Source organism: Boleophthalmus pectinirostris, unplaced genomic scaffold (assembly GCF_026225935.1).
Source record: "Boleophthalmus pectinirostris isolate CB_2022bp ecotype Guang Dong unplaced genomic scaffold, ASM2622593v1 HiC_scaffold_19, whole genome shotgun sequence".
NCBI lineage: Eukaryota > Metazoa > Chordata > Actinopteri > Gobiiformes > Gobiidae > Boleophthalmus > Boleophthalmus pectinirostris.
In genome coordinates, this window is record NW_026571140.1 from 24,970,906 (window position 1) to 24,986,365 (window position 15,460).

Sequence of the window (15,460 nt, forward strand, 5' to 3'; positions counted from 1 at the left end):
TGGTATGGTTAATAGGTACCTGTAATGAAATAACCTAATGAATTGTTATGCATTAGCCATATTTGCGGCATAGGCTAGGCTTACAAAAACGTAGTTAAGAATAAAGAAATATTCATAGATCTTAAAACTTATTTGTCAAGCAAAAAATCTGTGCTTTATTGTGTAATTTTTGCAGCACTATTTTGACACAGACACACCGGAAGCTCTGTTGTTGTCGGTGTTGAACTTTACGGAAAGCACAGATCTGAAATCAGATTTTGAGAAGCTGGGATTTTTATTCTCTGTGAAGGGTCTTCGCCTCTGTAAGGGTCGTTGAGTTATTGTGTGCTTCGTGCTTTTCCTCTGGAGAAACACACATTTGTGTTCAGGTTACAGTGTGCCTCTGGCTGCTCGGCTCGCGGTTAGCCTGTGTACAGGTTAGCTCTACAGTCTGGTTTAGTGTACAACACAGGCTAACGCTGTGGTAAATATCATCTGTCTGCGTTTGTGATCGAAGCTGTTTGTGAACATGTCGTAGCATTTACACCGTAAACTATCCAGTTGTGAGCTAAGGTTAGCTAGCGCCTGTCATTGCTCTCTGTCGTGCTGCGGAGCTGTCCACGTCTGTGTCTAACGCTGCCAGCTGGGCAGGCCACGTCCCCCGGGCGGATCGGCTGCACAGATGTCTAGTTTGCGGAAGCAGGGCGCAGAGAGAAGGACAGAGAAGATGTGAGAAGTGCTCAACAGTCGTGCTCTGTAGGGGGTTTTATTTGCAGTCAGTGCCGCAGACCCGCGGCATGTCTCGTAGACTGATGAGTTTGACAAAGGGACAGTACTGACTAAAGTGTCGCTGTAATTATTTTGGAGATGGTGGGGTTTGGTGCAAATCGACGTGGAGGCCGCCTGCCGTCCTTCATTCTGATCTTTTTGATGGTAATCATCGCCATACTGTCTTTCAATTACTGGACAGTGTCCAACAAGCACGGCCGCCTGCTGGATGAGCTGGCCGAGGTGCAGACACAGGTGAAGCGCACGGACGCGGCGCGGAGTCGCCTGGAAAAGCGCAACTCGGAGCTCATGGTGCAGGTGGACTCTCACAGAAAGCAGATCGATCAGAAGGACGGAGACTACAGTGTCCTGGAGGGCAAACTACAAGCTCGCGAGGCCCTCATCAAGAAGTGCTCTGACGAAAAGGTAACTCTATCTCCCAGTGGAGCGGTGTGATGTGTGGTGCTGTGTTTAAAGAACTGATCAAAAACAGCAGCGCTACGTTGCAAGTGCTGAGGCGCATCAGGTGCTCAGGTTTATCAGGACTTAAGCCATTACTGAAGTTTGAAACGTAACGTCCACTTAAACTTTGTCACTTACTTAATGGGAGTGCCCTGATGGAGTTTCCAGTATTAGGCCTTTAAGAATGACTCGACCGTCTCCTCCGGTCCTCATCAGAATACTCGACATTTACAGGGCTTACAATGATGAGATAAGAGACAGATTCACTGTGCTCCACTATATATCATCACACATTTTAATTATGGTCGCTCACTGTCACTCTGGTATTTCTTACATCACACGACCACATGAATTATGTTGATGTTTGTGTAACTGAAGAAACAAAAGCTTTTATTGAAATACTTCTAGTTGTTTTTGGGTGTAATGTATTTACTTTGCAGGTACCATCTCATTTTGTCCCATCCCTTTTTCTGCCTAAACGTGCTTACACTGGATTTTGCATATTACCTGGACTCACATGAACTGGAAGACATTTGTTTAGCTTGTAATTTGTATACAGCAGAAAAAGGCCCAGTGAACTCCCACAGATACAGCAAGTATCACTGGGACATATAGTTGATAACAGCAGTGCATTCCTTGTGTGACTGCATTCAGATATTGCTAATATTAACAATGTGTGCTCTTACCCTTGACACCATACAGTTATACATTTATAAAGTTAAACATTTATCTGTGGGAATTAGCCAGGAACAACTGTCACGGAATCAAGTATCCTGGTTTGATATTCTTTAATCAAACAGATGGGTTGTTTTTAAAGGTTAATGTTGTACCACTCCTTTCTATTTGCAGCCCAGCCTTGCACAAACAAGTATAGAACAAACATAATTTTCTTGTCTTGCTAAAATACTCCTCATATGTAAATGCATTGCATATTAAATTAAGTGTCATGTTTTAACAACTTTCTGAAGATTGAAGGGGAAGTTTAACCATCCTGAGCATGTATTTATTGATTTGAGAGCAATGAAAAATGATCACAGTTGCCATAGCAATTAATTAATGCATATTCATTATATTATGAATGGTCAAAAGCCTTTAAAATGATTCCTATAAAAAGGCTTGTGACTTAAACCATTACATGCTAATGTGACTATGCTAATGTGAAATGTTACAATTGGAAATAATACAAATATGTATTCCCGATTCATTGTTTAGATCAGCTGCTTAAATGTAGTCCCGATGCATTTGTGAGGGTCTTTAGCGCCTTTCATTTCTAGTGAACCAAATTCATAAAGGTTGATGCGTGAGGATTGCAATGTGGGTATGCATTATGAGATGAGTTGTCATGTCACGTACAAACCTGACGAACCAGTCTCCTTTTGGTATACTTTACTGCTCTGAGACTTAAGTGATAACAGAAATGACTAAACCAGACCTTTCTCTTCCCAGGTTAAATTGCAAGGAGATGTCACAGCCCAAATGACTGAGATCCAGAGACTCAAAGGTATGTTTTGTCCAGCAGAGGGCAGTCACAAATTCAATAACCAGTACCACAGATATAGACCAGATATGTCTTTTGAATTGTAATTGATTTGTGTGTGTGTGTGTGTGTTTTGAGCAGAGCAGCTAAAGGAACTGAAGCAGGAGTTTATGAAACAAGAAGAGCAGCTCAAAGAAGTGAAGAAAAATAGTACTACTTTGGAGAGAAAGCTGGAGTATGAGAGGTATGTTGAGAGCGGATTACTGCCCCACGATTTATCGTCAGGAGCTAAGTTTGTGCTTTATTCTTGCAGTTTACAATGTGGCCGGCAAATTGCACAGCTAAAAGAGGAATATGAAGAAATGAAAAGGGCTTTGGAAGTGGAAGCATCAAAATTAAGACAGGTTGGTGAAGAGTTATAAGTTGATCACAGCTTAATTAATGTTAAGTATATGGCATTTCTCTGGTGCTATAGTTTGTGTCTCATACAATGTCTTTATCTTTCCAGAATGTAATAGTGGATCAGAAGAATGTAAATGGTAAAGACGGAGTAGAGGTGGTAGCAGAGCGCCATCCAGTGACGACTCACCAGCATGGCGTCCCAGAGTTAAAAGGTAGAGGTATTGATAAGTTGTGACATAAAAAAATCCCCAAATCATGATATACACATAATACAATAAATATGTTACAGATGAAATGGGTAAACCTGGCAGTGATGCTGGCATGCCTGGTATTGAGGACAGTGAAGTAGGAAAAATTGAAGACAATGTACAATTTGGTAAGAATTGTGTTTGTAATATATTGAAACCTCATTCACTCGCATTCAGTCTAATTGTTTCTGACTCTGATGTGCAGCACTAAAGAAACCAGCCATTACCCAGAAGCAGAATGAGCCCCTTGAGGCTGCAGTGGCGCCTGTGGGACCTGGAGTGGGAGCAGCGGATGGACCTGGAGCTCAGGGACTGTCTCTGGACCAGCCCAGACTGCAGCAGGACGCCCGGGCACCAGTCGTGGTTGCCAAGGGCTTCAGTAACCAAGACAAACCTGTAGTGTTTGAAGAGGACAACAAGGCCGCTATCAAGGCAGATGAACTGGGCGAGCAGCAGAGACAGCTTAGAGGTACTGCATTCAGACTCATCGTCACTTTTCTTGGGGTCATACTTGCATAATTTCTCTGCAGGCTCCCCTCTCTACAACACATAGTGGTAGAGATATGATTAAATATAACCTTTTATTTGTACCACAATGGGGAAATGTCAGTCACCAAGTCCCATTACATGTAGATAAGATTAAAGTAAAATGTGTAAATTGGGAAGTGTGGTGTTTTGATTGACAGTGGTGGGGAGAGAGTTGAGGGCAGAGGGAGGGTAAATTCAAATTCATTTACAAATTGTTTATCCAGATTGTTCTCAATTGACCTATCTATGCATTCTCTGTAAATGTGCCTATTTTTGCTGTCTAACTGCTGGTGTTGTCGTGTTGGCAGCTCCTGACCATGTCCCAGGGAATATTGAACATCTAAAACCTGTTCCTCTGCCTGCTAACCCTGCCCAGCTGCCCAACCCCATCCAGGCTCACCGCTCCAAAGACCAGGCAGAACCCATGCACCACAGACAAAGTGAGTGTCTGCTGCAGTTTATCTGAGTTGGGTTTTAATGTATTTGCAGCTCCTAAATGTGTTATATTTGGCTCAAGTTATCCTCTGCATATCTCTTGACACCCAGGTCCACCATGAAGTGACCCGCTTGTTACAATTTTAATGAAAATTCTTCATTTTCACTAAAGTGTCATTAAAATCAGGGGGTCATGGAGGGCTTGTTTGCATCTGGAAAGTGTCATTCACAAGATCCCAGTTCACCCTTTACTAAATGGCTTTTCCCAGCTTTTCCCCACATCTTACTAGAATTCTCCCCACGAAATAGCATTAATGGGTACTTAGGCCTGATCAATCAATAAGTCAAACAGATGAATGGAATAGCACACTGCTGAATGATTTTCTGACTGAAATGTTCAACACTATGGCATTAAACTTATCTTAACATGCATAACTTCAATTACAGGTATTTTCATTAGTAAAATACCTTAAAAACATGCATTCTTACTGTGAGCGGGGTTGCTTCTCCATATATCTGACCTGTAACTTGACCTGGTGGTGTCACCTGTTCGTTTTCATATGAAGATAAAGTTAAACGCAATAGCAAGCAGGTGACAGAACCTCCACCAAAAAAGTTACATAGTGCACCTTTAAAGCTATCATCAATTCATCAGCCATCCCAGGAGCTGATATAAGTTGATCCGTTTGATTTCTGTACTGCTCCCGCCCTGCTCCCTGCCAAAGTTCCTACAATAGCCTCCGCTCTCCTTCCCCTTCCTGATGAGGCCTTCTCTGCCTCCTGCAGGCCGGTTCTTTGATGAGAACGAGTCCCCAGTAGATCCGCAGCACGGCTCTAAGCTGGCGGACTACAATGGGGACGATGGCAACGTGGGTGAGTATGAGGCAGACAAGCAGGCCGAGCTAGCCTACAATGAGGAAGAGGATGGTGATGGTGGGGAGGAAGACGTTCAAGGTGAGCCAGGTCTGAGGACTAGACCAAACTGTGTCCACCACCATTCCTCCTCCCTCCACCCATGCCCTGCTTCCACTCCTGCATTTGTGCATTCAGTCACAGTAGCAGCACACAGCAAATCATAGCAAATTTATGACAAAATTTGCATAATTATTAAATCCAATATGATAAAAAAATAATAATAATTTGGTTATCTGCATTTTGTTGTGATGCTACTGTTTCTTTAGGCACCCAGCCCCATTTTTACAACATTACATTGGTTTTGCATAAAGCATCATTACCTCATATCTAAAATCATTGACTCCATCACGAGAACAGTATTACAATACAACATGTAGTCACGTCATTATTTCATGTTCTGCTCTGTGAGTGTCCCATGATAGTATTTTCTTTCCTGCCTGCTCTTCTTTTTAGCAGTACCACCTGTCAGTGCCTACAACATCTGACCCACATCTAGCCCACCAGATAAAATTAGCCCACTGTGTTTATGTCAAAGTTAGTTGTAAAGTGCATGTCCATGTTTCTGTGTGTGCTTTGAAATACTGTATTTGAAGGATTTGTGTTTTTAAGCCAATTGTGAATCTGCTTGTGTGCTTCAATTTCCATTTTATTTTTTAATTACGAGTCAAAGGTTTGGACTTATTAAGAGTTAAATGGAAAAGTGTGTCCAAAGTTTTGACTGGTATTTAATAGGTGTTTATTCCTTGCCTCTGTGACATCTGTCATTTAACCACCATATTAATCACACCTTTTTGGGATACAGCAGATTTAATGTTGTGTTGTTTGTTTCTAGATGATGAAGACCGTGACATGCAAGGGGAGCGCGCTGTGGATTATGGAAAAAGACATCAAGCTATTGATATTTTGTGAACGTAAACCTCTGGAGCTCCTAAAACAATATTCCTCCATCACCAAGACATTTCTTGGTAGTTTTTCTTTGCTGGATTTAAAGTCTGTTCAATGTCATGAACTTCTCTGAAACAGGCATTGAAATAGAAACAATCTCACGATCACCATTGTGGCCAACGTTGTGGTTGATCTTATGGTTGTAAGTTTTAACAAAGGTAGATGTATAATATACATTGACTATTATGTATCCACTTCATAAGAGCGTCACTCATCTGACAAACAGGACAATGAGTTTTTCTTTTGTTTTTTTCTACATTTCATGCATACACTCCAAGTGTCCAGCCTTGGTATGCTTCTCCATTAATGAAGAAATAGTATGGGCTTCTTTGAATTCAATTGTCTGTGACTTGTTTGACTAATTAACTACTTTGCAGTAAAAGACACTCGTCATTCAGTTTAATGCATGTATTTGAAACTGTAATCAAACAGGGAAAGAATACTAATGCTTAAGCAATACTTAGATGAGTTTCTTCATGATGTGCAAATGTTGCACACAGTACTGACTCTTCCACGGCCACAAGATGAAGACTTTCTTCCATTATGTCTTGTAAATAAATGAACTGTTAATGTTTGTATTGAGAACAGCCTTGAAGGGAACCTGGAAATAAAACTAGCTTTTGTGATAAAATTTTGGTTTTGGTCATGAAAAGTAATATGAAATTATTAAATATGGTTGCCAAGTGTATGAAAGTGATGATGTGACTCCAAAAGTCTACAAATCAATCTTTAAAGACTGATTGGATATGATATAGAGTTCAACGTGTGTTTTAACATCAAGTTTGTAATTTACTCTCTGTAAGATTAGCTGCATGTAACACTGTATGCGTATAGAGTTAATTGAAATACCATAATGATCATGAGAGATTCTTTGAATGAGCTTTGTGAACCAGCAGGTGACGGACTGGTCCCATGGTCCCCTGCAGAGCATGCAGAGTGCAGTGGCTGGTGTGGAGGGGGTGTGTCTGTGTCCATACGGGTATTTGCTGCACAGACTCGGAGCAGAGGCGGGAAATGGCGCCTGCTGCTAAACTCGACGCGGTGTAGTGTTGTACACGGCCCTTGAGCGGATCCACGGCGAAAGTCAGGGCAGTCCAGGAAAACCACAAATTCCTCCGCTGTGATGGTTTTTCGGCGCTGAGCTGTCATCTCCAGAGACTGCGGATCACTGTAATGTAAGGCGATACCGTTTGTCCGTGTGTTTGTCAGCGAGGAGCGAGGAGTTTATGCAATGCTGGATAGCGACAGGACAAGTATGCCTTCGCTGCTTGTCCAATGTCCACATCTGTGAGCTTGGAGCAGTTTACGCGACGGCTAGGTACAGCTAATTTTGCTAAGCTAAAATATCGCGAAGGGCAGCTAATGTGCGGCCTAGTCCTCTATACGGACACGACTAACAGCAGTGGTGCAAAAACACGGCTTTGTGCATGCGGATCCATTTGATAGGGACTGATCCGGAGGGACGAGAGTGGGCACTGGTGCAATTTGCAATTTAACAAAATTCTAAATCCGCTATTTGACAACATTTTGCGAGCCAAATCTCTGATTGGTTTAAAGTATAGAGTTTTAAACATAATGTTAAAATGATAAACGTGGTTATGAGTAACATACATGATGCTGTTATTTTCCTCTTACCTGTGTTTTGATTTTGGGAGAAATCACTGATAGCAGCATCAATAGAGCAGCATCAATAGATGCACATTTGGTGTCTATCACTGTTAACTTAACAGTATATGTATTACAGTACACATTTTGCTCATACTGCATAGATAAAATACCAAGAACTATTTCGACCTCTTAAATTAAATTTGCAATAAACATTTTGAAATGTTGACGGAATTGGCGCTAGCTTAGCGCATAGCTAGCATGAGATGCTACCGCAACCATAGCAAACTAAAGCATGCATGATCGGCATCTATAAACATACACCGCATGGTGTTATGTGTATTACAGTGCATGTACTAAAACCAGCCACGGTTTGTTACGTTTCGTCTTTTTTATTTCACTTGAGTTGCTTTGATAACAAGCTAGCTAATATGCTAACTGTTTGGTTAAATTAGCTATATCCTGGTAATCACGCTAATTGTTGCTTGTTTACGGTAGATGCGCTCGGTTGACTCGTGTCTCCCTTTGTTGACCATATGGACTTTGTTGAAAAGCGCATATTGTTAGAGGCAAATGTAAAACCTAATCCTGAAAAATGGTGGAGGAGGGTCAGGGCTAGAGGGCCGCAGCACTGGTGCTTGTGGGGCTAACCTGCGCCTAGCCTGAGTAGCCTCTGTGGTACACTGGCTTGTTCCTATTTCCCGCTCAGTTTGTCCGTACCTACTTCACTATCCTCGGGAGAGGCGAAATTTTGCATAAAGGTGGATGACATTGTTTACAGGCACTAGATGTTTATAACGCACATCTGCAAATAGATTTATGACATATAACACATTATTTGTGATAAAGTTATTTGTTCCATCTAAATCATTGCACTGACACTGGTTAGAGACAAAAATGCTGTGTCAATTTTAGCCTTTTAAAATACCGAATATTGCACTTTTACCGCAAAGAACTGATATCCAATTCTTTTATATGAGAAGCATGTTAAAGGTACACTATGTAACATTTCCTGGTCCGCCCTGAGAGATGCTTTTGCTTTGCTTGTAATGTTTCACAGTATGGGATTAAATTTATTGAGCATGCAGTAATCCAATTATGGGTATATTTATTGCTACAGTGTCAAAAACCTGTATTATTACTGAGCGGGATCACCTCTCCTCAGATGTGATCTGTAACTTTTGCAGGTAGCGTTCCCTTTTTGTCTCCATGGAAATGTACATTTACTGCTATACTGTGGAACATTCCAAGCAAAGCAATAAAGGCTCCATAGAGACAAGCAGATGCCAGGTGCCAAAATATATTGTACACCTTTTAATAGAATGTATTAGATTTTTGCGTTATGACAGGTGCTGTATGTTTTAAAATTGTGTTTTTGTATCTGAGTTTCTTCCTGATTATGGATATGTCCAGACACATTTTCAGCCAGCTGTTGTTACGCAAGACTCTGGGAGGCAGGCGCAGCAGACAGACAATTCATGATTTAGTCTGAGCAGAAAACGGACCAATTATCCAGCTTACTGTCTATCTCAGTGTGAACACTAGTAGAGTAGAATACATTTTAAAGATCTCAATTTAATCTCAAAGAGGGGATAGTACATTGGACTAATGTTTTTCTTCTACTGTATGGGCAGAACAAAAACAGCTGTTGCTGCTGTGATTCACTGTGATGTAAGTGTAATGGGATCTTAAATGTATCCAGATGTTGGTAGAAATGTACTAGTCTACTTTGGTGCATAAAGGAAAGTATTTGTCCTTTTGTAGTTTGTACCATTTTATCTAATATAGCCATTGGGGAACAATGCTTTTTTGTGGATTTTCTTTTTTTGTCTCTTGTCACACTCCACTTGTGTTTTTACAGATTTACATGTGACTGCTCCAACAATGAGGCTGAGAATGCGTAAAGCGTCTCAGCAGTCAAACCCCAGCCTGGCAGGGCGCCCAAACAGGACCAAGCGGAGGCATTCAGAAGTGGAAGAGGACACTCCTACAAGTGGTGGCAGGGGCTTGTTCTCCACCATCAAGAAGTTCATCAGAGGAAATGCTGTCAAGGTAATGACCTGCTGATCTGTGCTGCCATCAGTACCCCAAGTCTAATGCCATTTTATGCCACTTTTCTGGGACAAATGTCTGTGTTCCCCCTGAGTTAAACACAGTGTTTCTTGGTGTGGAGTGTCATGTTTCCCAAGAAATGATTGTAGGAATGCAGCGGCTTGTCGGAGAAGTCCAGCTTGGTTCTAATTTTAGATACTAGCTCACAGAGTTGGTGCGCAGGGACAGGAGGCGGGAACAAGTGGAAAAGTCTATTCTGCTACATTGAAAACCTTCGTGTTACAATAGAATTGTTTGGATATATTTTTAGTATTCAAATACAGTATCTGCGAAATTGTTAAACTCAATTACCCCAGGTTAATAGCCCAACATATTTATGTAATATGTACTCTTGTATACAACAACTTTCATCCATATTGTCAATTTAGCACTGTTTTTGTTCAGAAGGGGGCTTTTTTTTTTTTTTTTTTTTGGTACTGGTTGCTTCATATTATATTTTTCAATATATGCCGCCGAGTACCACAGACTATAACAGACAATAAAGTGAATCACAGACAAACAGGTTTGACAAAGTCACTACATCTTTTAATGAGGCCTGAGACACTGAGCTGTATTAAACACATTTTACTTGAGAGCTTTTAACCACATTATAATTGTTTTACCTCATTATTTACCCATTTGTTGTATTTAGAGTGACCCATGCATGCTTGAGTAATCTTTATTCTCCTGCAATATGCCCTTTCTTTAAAAAAAAAAATCCCATTTTCACAAACTTAGCCCTCATTACACTAGTGTTTTTTTGTTATTATTATTTAGGTTATGATGGTGGTAGAATACTTTTTTGCCTTAAAGAAGTACTTGTTGTCTTTGTGTCAACAGGAAGTCTAATGGCCCTCAAAAACTGGCCTTAAATGTAAAGGTGTAGTAATGAGCACATCAGAGGGACAGTTTATGGATGTTTAAAAAAAAGTCAGTTTGAGATGGTTTGGACATGAGTACTTGGTAGTGAATTGAAAGGTAAGAAAGAGCATGAGATCCAAAGAAAGAAGAAGCGGAGATTAATATTGTGAAGGGGGTGAAGATAGTCCGGTGACCCCTTAAAGGAAATGAGTTTATCTTAAAACGCACCAAATGTTATAATTGGCATGTGTGTGCTTTAGGTACAGGAAAGCCCGGCCAAGAAGGCACGAATCCAGTGTGACGTGGACAACAACTTGATCACCTCCACACCGAATGCTAACACCCCACGGAGCAGGGTTAGCAGGAAAGGCCCTGTTAATGGCCGTGAGTCACATACAAAAGCAGTTATACCAAAACAAAAGATACATATTTATAATTTTAAATATTAACTCTTTTTGTTGTTCAACAGAGGCCACTAATCATGACACGAGTAAGGAGAAGTCAAATGGGAGCTTGGAGGAAGCTAAAGCTGCAGAGGTGGCTAGCCCACCCAGGACAACCCTTCTTGGGACCATCTTTTCTCCAGTTTTTAACTTTTTCTCACCAGCTAAAAATGGTAAGAAAACTATGTACAAATTGCTTTTAAATTGTTCTTGTGCACCATAGTTGACACATTTTGTAATATTTTAGAATTTAGTTTACTTCAGATTAAAGTTAATTACCTTTTTGTGGTCTCAGCCTCATCGGGGTCTGACTCTCCAGATCAGGCGCTGGAGGCTGAGGAGATCGTCAAGCAGCTGGACATGGAGCAGACCATGGAGACCCCCACCAGCACGGGTGCATCAACAGAAGAAATGTGCACCGCCACAAACTACTACTCCAGTGTGTCCCACCTGCCCCCACTAAGAAGCCCTCACATCCCTGAGGCCTCAGCTACTGCAGAGGAGGAGGCGGAGCTCGAGGCAGACCCAGACCTACCACCTCTCACAGGTGAACATTATCACAAATAAAGCAGCATTGTGCTCCTCATTAAATTATAACAGTGTTGACAACCACTGCTATTATTGCAGCTCCAGGCTCCAGTCCAGAAATAACCTATGTGGATTCGCCACCTGCTGCAGTTCCACCAGAAACATCGTATGAGGAGGACTGGGAAGTGTTTGACCCGTGAGTAACAGCTTAATGTCACTTAAGAGAAAAGTGGATGAAATGTTTCTCATATGGATATCTTTCTTTGACAAAACCTTGCTAACATAACACCAAAATGCAATGAATGTTTATTTTTTACTTCCAGGTATTTTTTCATCAAGCACGTCCCTCCTCTGACAGAAGAGCAGCTCACTCGTAAGCCAGCTTTGCCCTTGAAGACTCGCAGTACACCAGAATTCTCTCTTGTTTTAGACTTGGTAAGTAAGTTATATATATATTTTATCCATAAAACAAAGGTTGAAACTTACCAACTTTATTTCCCCAAAAGGATGAGACCTTGGTCCACTGCAGTTTAAATGAACTGGAGGATGCTGCGCTAACCTTCCCTGTCCTCTTCCAGGATGTCATCTACCAGGTATGTCCCACTCTCTTGACACCACTAGGGGGTGCCAAAGCTGTTTAGACTGTTGTATAGTGGAAATAGTGTCCATTATATTTGTAAGAAAACTTCAATTAGACTATAAAGTTTATACTGACACATTGAGTTCTTACACTGGTGATTCTGTGCAGGTGTATGTCCGTTTGAGGCCGTTCTTCAGGGAGTTTTTGGAGCGAATGTCTCAAATCTACGAGATTATCCTTTTCACAGCATCAAAAAAGGTGTATGCAGATAAATTGCTGAATATCTTGGATCCTAAGAAGCAGCTAGTAAGGTATTGGAAATGTTGTAAATATATAAATTTATCATACTGCTGCGTTCTTCTCTTGGCTGTAATTGATTTTTCCTTCTATCGTGTTAACCAGGCACAGATTGTTTCGGGAGCACTGTGTCTGCGTCCAGGGAAACTACATTAAGGACCTCAACATTTTAGGCAGAGACCTGTCAAAGACCATCATCATTGACAATTCACCACAAGCCTTTGCTTATCAGGTAACGCATCACAAAATGACACTTTACATTGTATTTATTTGTTTTTACATTGATTTTTCAAACTATTGAAAATGTTTTTTTTTTTTTTAAGTTGTCCAATGGTATTCCAATTGAGAGCTGGTTTATGGACAAGAATGACAATGAGCTTTTGAAACTGGTGCCCTTTCTGGAGAAATTGGTGGAGATGGTAAGTTGCGTAAACAAACTTAACTTAATTAAATGGCACTTAATGTAGAATTAATGGAAATTTTGTCCTAACTACGTGTTCCACCAGAATGAGGATGTCCGACCGCATGTCCGAGAGAGGTTTCGGCTTCATGACCTTTTGCCCCCTGACTGAATGTGACATCTTTTACTGAAAGTGGGACATCCTGAAATAACTGACAGACAAAACCAGTGTAAAAAGAAAAAAAAATTTTTTGGATTACAAACTACAACATTGCCATTTTTAAACGTTGAGCTTTTGTTTCGGCCTTTTTACTTTAAAAAAAAAAAAAAACATCATAGTTCTTTTAAAAAAAATCTTGAAAGAAAAGTTTTTGCAAATATGGACGTCAAATTTAAAATCTCATCACATTTAAACAAAAGCCCAGATAAACCTTCACATTGACTGGAACGGGACACATTTTCTTGGTGCTGCGTTTGTGGATGTTCGGGAAAGAGAAGCTTCATCTTACTGCATCTCTGGTGCTCACACAGGTGACTCTTTGGCTACAGACTGGTATCAGCCGCCTGGACGCTGTGTATGTTTACTCCAAACAACACCTGAGAACTGTAGCCTCTAAAATCATATGCATTCCTCTGTAGCTGGGTCACATTTCTATAGTTGGTTGCAGTTTATTTTTCTGGTGTTTGTAAGCAGATAGGAATTGTATTGGTTATGTTTGTAATATATTTTAAACGGGGGGTGTAACATGAGTGCTTTTGTTTTCATTGAAGACTATGAATGGTGTGTAATTATAACGGTCCACTCCACAGTTAAACAAAACAAACTTTTTATTAGGAAAATCAGTCATTGTAAAAAATTTGGGCATTCATTTTCAAAGTGATCAGTGGCAACATGAACCTCTCTAACTGTAGTATTTTTGTCATTTGTCTATAATCAGTATTGTATTTTATCATAATCAAGTATTCTGGCTAAGTCACAGCTTTGATTTCTCTTGTATCGTGGTGGCTCTGTCTGTAGCATTATGGCTAATGTAGCACATATCTGCCCGTGTGTCTACTCAGATCTGTGGCCAGACCTTGTACCAGCGGCCTCTGGCACCAGCATCCCACTCGCCTTCGGGGGCAAAGTTCAACCTCCCTGCCCCTCAGCTTGTTAACTTTTAAAAGCTTTTATTGAAGCACAGTTTAAGCAATGTTTTAAGAAATCTAGCGTCATGAATGTGTTTAGCTCAGAGAGGATTTTGAGCCAAATTGTTAATGCTGTTTTACCAGAGTCCATGATATAAATGTGTGGACAGGATCCCGTCTTCTTGCTTTTTGTTTAATGATTCAACTGTTGGTCTGGATTATCTGTACAGTGCCATAGAAGTACACTACCCAATTTGGCCATCTCTTAATTACACCCTTCTCTTAAGCAAATGACAATCAGAACTGAAGTCATTATTGCTGAAACCTGGATATCTTCATTGAATGTGCAGTTTATGTTGTATGTGACTCTAGTTCTTCATTTACCCTGGCTGAATCCATATTAATCAAAGTTTTACATTTCTTCTCCACAAATTAAAATAAATGTTCCACATTTACAGGGCACAATGGCGGACACTTTGTCTTGAGTGCACTTGTCCAGACGGTGAATGTAAAAGAAGCATGGATCTGTGTTTTTCCAAATTCATTCTGGTTCCTAATCAGAAACTACCAGTGCACATTATCAAAAGGGGACAACGGTAATACTCGCTCTACAACCCCAAACCCTCCTGACAATAGTCCATAGACATTCACATTGTTACTCCCATCCTACAGAAACAGCAGTGCTATTCCAGACTGAGTGTTATTACGACTTGTATGTTAAGGATCGGCGGAAGTATTTTTTATTCAGCTCATTTACTGTGCATTACCAGTTCATTGTACAAGTGTTGTACAATACATGCAGCTTCATGTTTTAAAAAAATCCTTAAAATAAGGAACTCTTTTGTATTTTTGTTTTCAAAAGGCATGTCATATCTACTTTTAAATGTATTAATGAAGATTTAACTACATCAAATGGAGTTTTTTTTTTCTTACAAATATTTGTGTTTTAGTTTAGAGCAATGTCACTGAACTGTTAACTTAGCATGTAGAATACGCCTTGCTTTGGAAAAGTCCTGAAGTAAATTAAAATCTTGGCACTTTTTCTGCAGAAAAGAGCAACATGTAGATATCATTATCCATTTAATCTGTGCTGAGGATGTATTTAAAAAGACATCTTTGTAAACCAACTGGCTGTATGCTATTGTAAAGTGTATATACAGTTACATTGACTTTCTGAAACAAAGTTTTAAAGGTGAAACCTCTCCATGCTGTGTTTATTTCACTTTTGATAAAATGTTTCAGACCATGATGGAAAGTGGGCAAACTGTTTTCCAATAGGCACGTGTAAATGAGAAGATACCAGGCACTGCTAATTATGTTTATGACTGAAGGGAAGAATAGGCAAGTTACAATTACAACTATAAGCTA

At 40.4% G+C, this 15,460-nt stretch overlaps 2 protein-coding genes across 4 annotated transcripts; both read left to right on the forward strand.

Annotated features, from left to right (window-relative positions):
• Positions 1 to 209: 209 nt before the first annotated feature.
• On the forward strand, positions 210 to 6,790 carry golm2 (golgi membrane protein 2). 3 transcript variants are annotated; one of them, XM_020938810.2, is made up of 10 exons: positions 210 to 1,173; positions 2,656 to 2,710; positions 2,828 to 2,930; positions 3,000 to 3,090; positions 3,195 to 3,300; positions 3,378 to 3,464; positions 3,542 to 3,805; positions 4,173 to 4,304; positions 5,086 to 5,253; positions 6,047 to 6,790. In XM_020938810.2, the coding sequence occupies exons 1-10, from the start codon at positions 847 to 849 to the stop codon at positions 6,121 to 6,123; spliced, it is 1,410 nt and encodes a 469-aa protein (XP_020794469.2). In that variant the 5' UTR covers positions 210 to 846; the 3' UTR covers positions 6,124 to 6,790. The 3 variants fall into 3 exon arrangements, with proteins under 3 accessions (XP_020794469.2, XP_055010836.1, XP_020794470.2); XM_055154861.1 differs by having other exon boundaries at positions 5,086 to 5,172; XM_020938811.2 differs by lacking the exon at positions 5,086 to 5,253.
• A 345-nt stretch (positions 6,791 to 7,135) lies between these two features.
• ctdspl2b (CTD (carboxy-terminal domain, RNA polymerase II, polypeptide A) small phosphatase like 2b) lies at positions 7,136 to 15,294 on the forward strand. Its single transcript, XM_020938771.2, has 12 exons — positions 7,136 to 7,334; positions 9,626 to 9,816; positions 10,977 to 11,100; positions 11,186 to 11,332; positions 11,455 to 11,706; positions 11,787 to 11,883; positions 12,011 to 12,122; positions 12,194 to 12,280; positions 12,436 to 12,578; positions 12,670 to 12,796; positions 12,888 to 12,983; positions 13,071 to 15,294. Exons 2-12 carry the CDS (start codon positions 9,649 to 9,651, stop codon positions 13,134 to 13,136), a joined length of 1,419 nt encoding a protein of 472 aa, XP_020794430.1. The 5' UTR covers positions 7,136 to 7,334; positions 9,626 to 9,648; the 3' UTR covers positions 13,137 to 15,294.
• Positions 15,295 to 15,460: the final 166 nt, after the last annotated feature.

What these genes read in the sequence shown, in the direction of transcription:
- golm2 (XM_020938810.2), top strand. Translation starts at nt 847, where the DNA reads ATGGTGGGGTTTGGTGCAAATCGACGTGGAGGCCGCCTGCCGTCCTTC. An exon ending in AGAAAGCTGGAGTATGAGAG is followed by an intron (nt 2,931 to 2,999) that starts GTATGTTGAGAG and finishes TTATTCTTGCAG; the next exon opens with TTTACAATGTGGCCGGCAAA. An exon ending in TGGCGTCCCAGAGTTAAAAG is followed by an intron (nt 3,301 to 3,377) that starts GTAGAGGTATTG and finishes AATATGTTACAG; the next exon opens with ATGAAATGGGTAAACCTGGC.
- ctdspl2b (XM_020938771.2), top strand. Translation starts at nt 9,649, where the DNA reads ATGAGGCTGAGAATGCGTAAAGCGTCTCAGCAGTCAAACCCCAGCCTG. An exon ending in TCAGAGGAAATGCTGTCAAG is followed by an intron (nt 9,817 to 10,976) that starts GTAATGACCTGC and finishes TGTGTGCTTTAG; the next exon opens with GTACAGGAAAGCCCGGCCAA. An exon ending in TCCAGGATGTCATCTACCAG is followed by an intron (nt 12,281 to 12,435) that starts GTATGTCCCACT and finishes GATTCTGTGCAG; the next exon opens with GTGTATGTCCGTTTGAGGCC.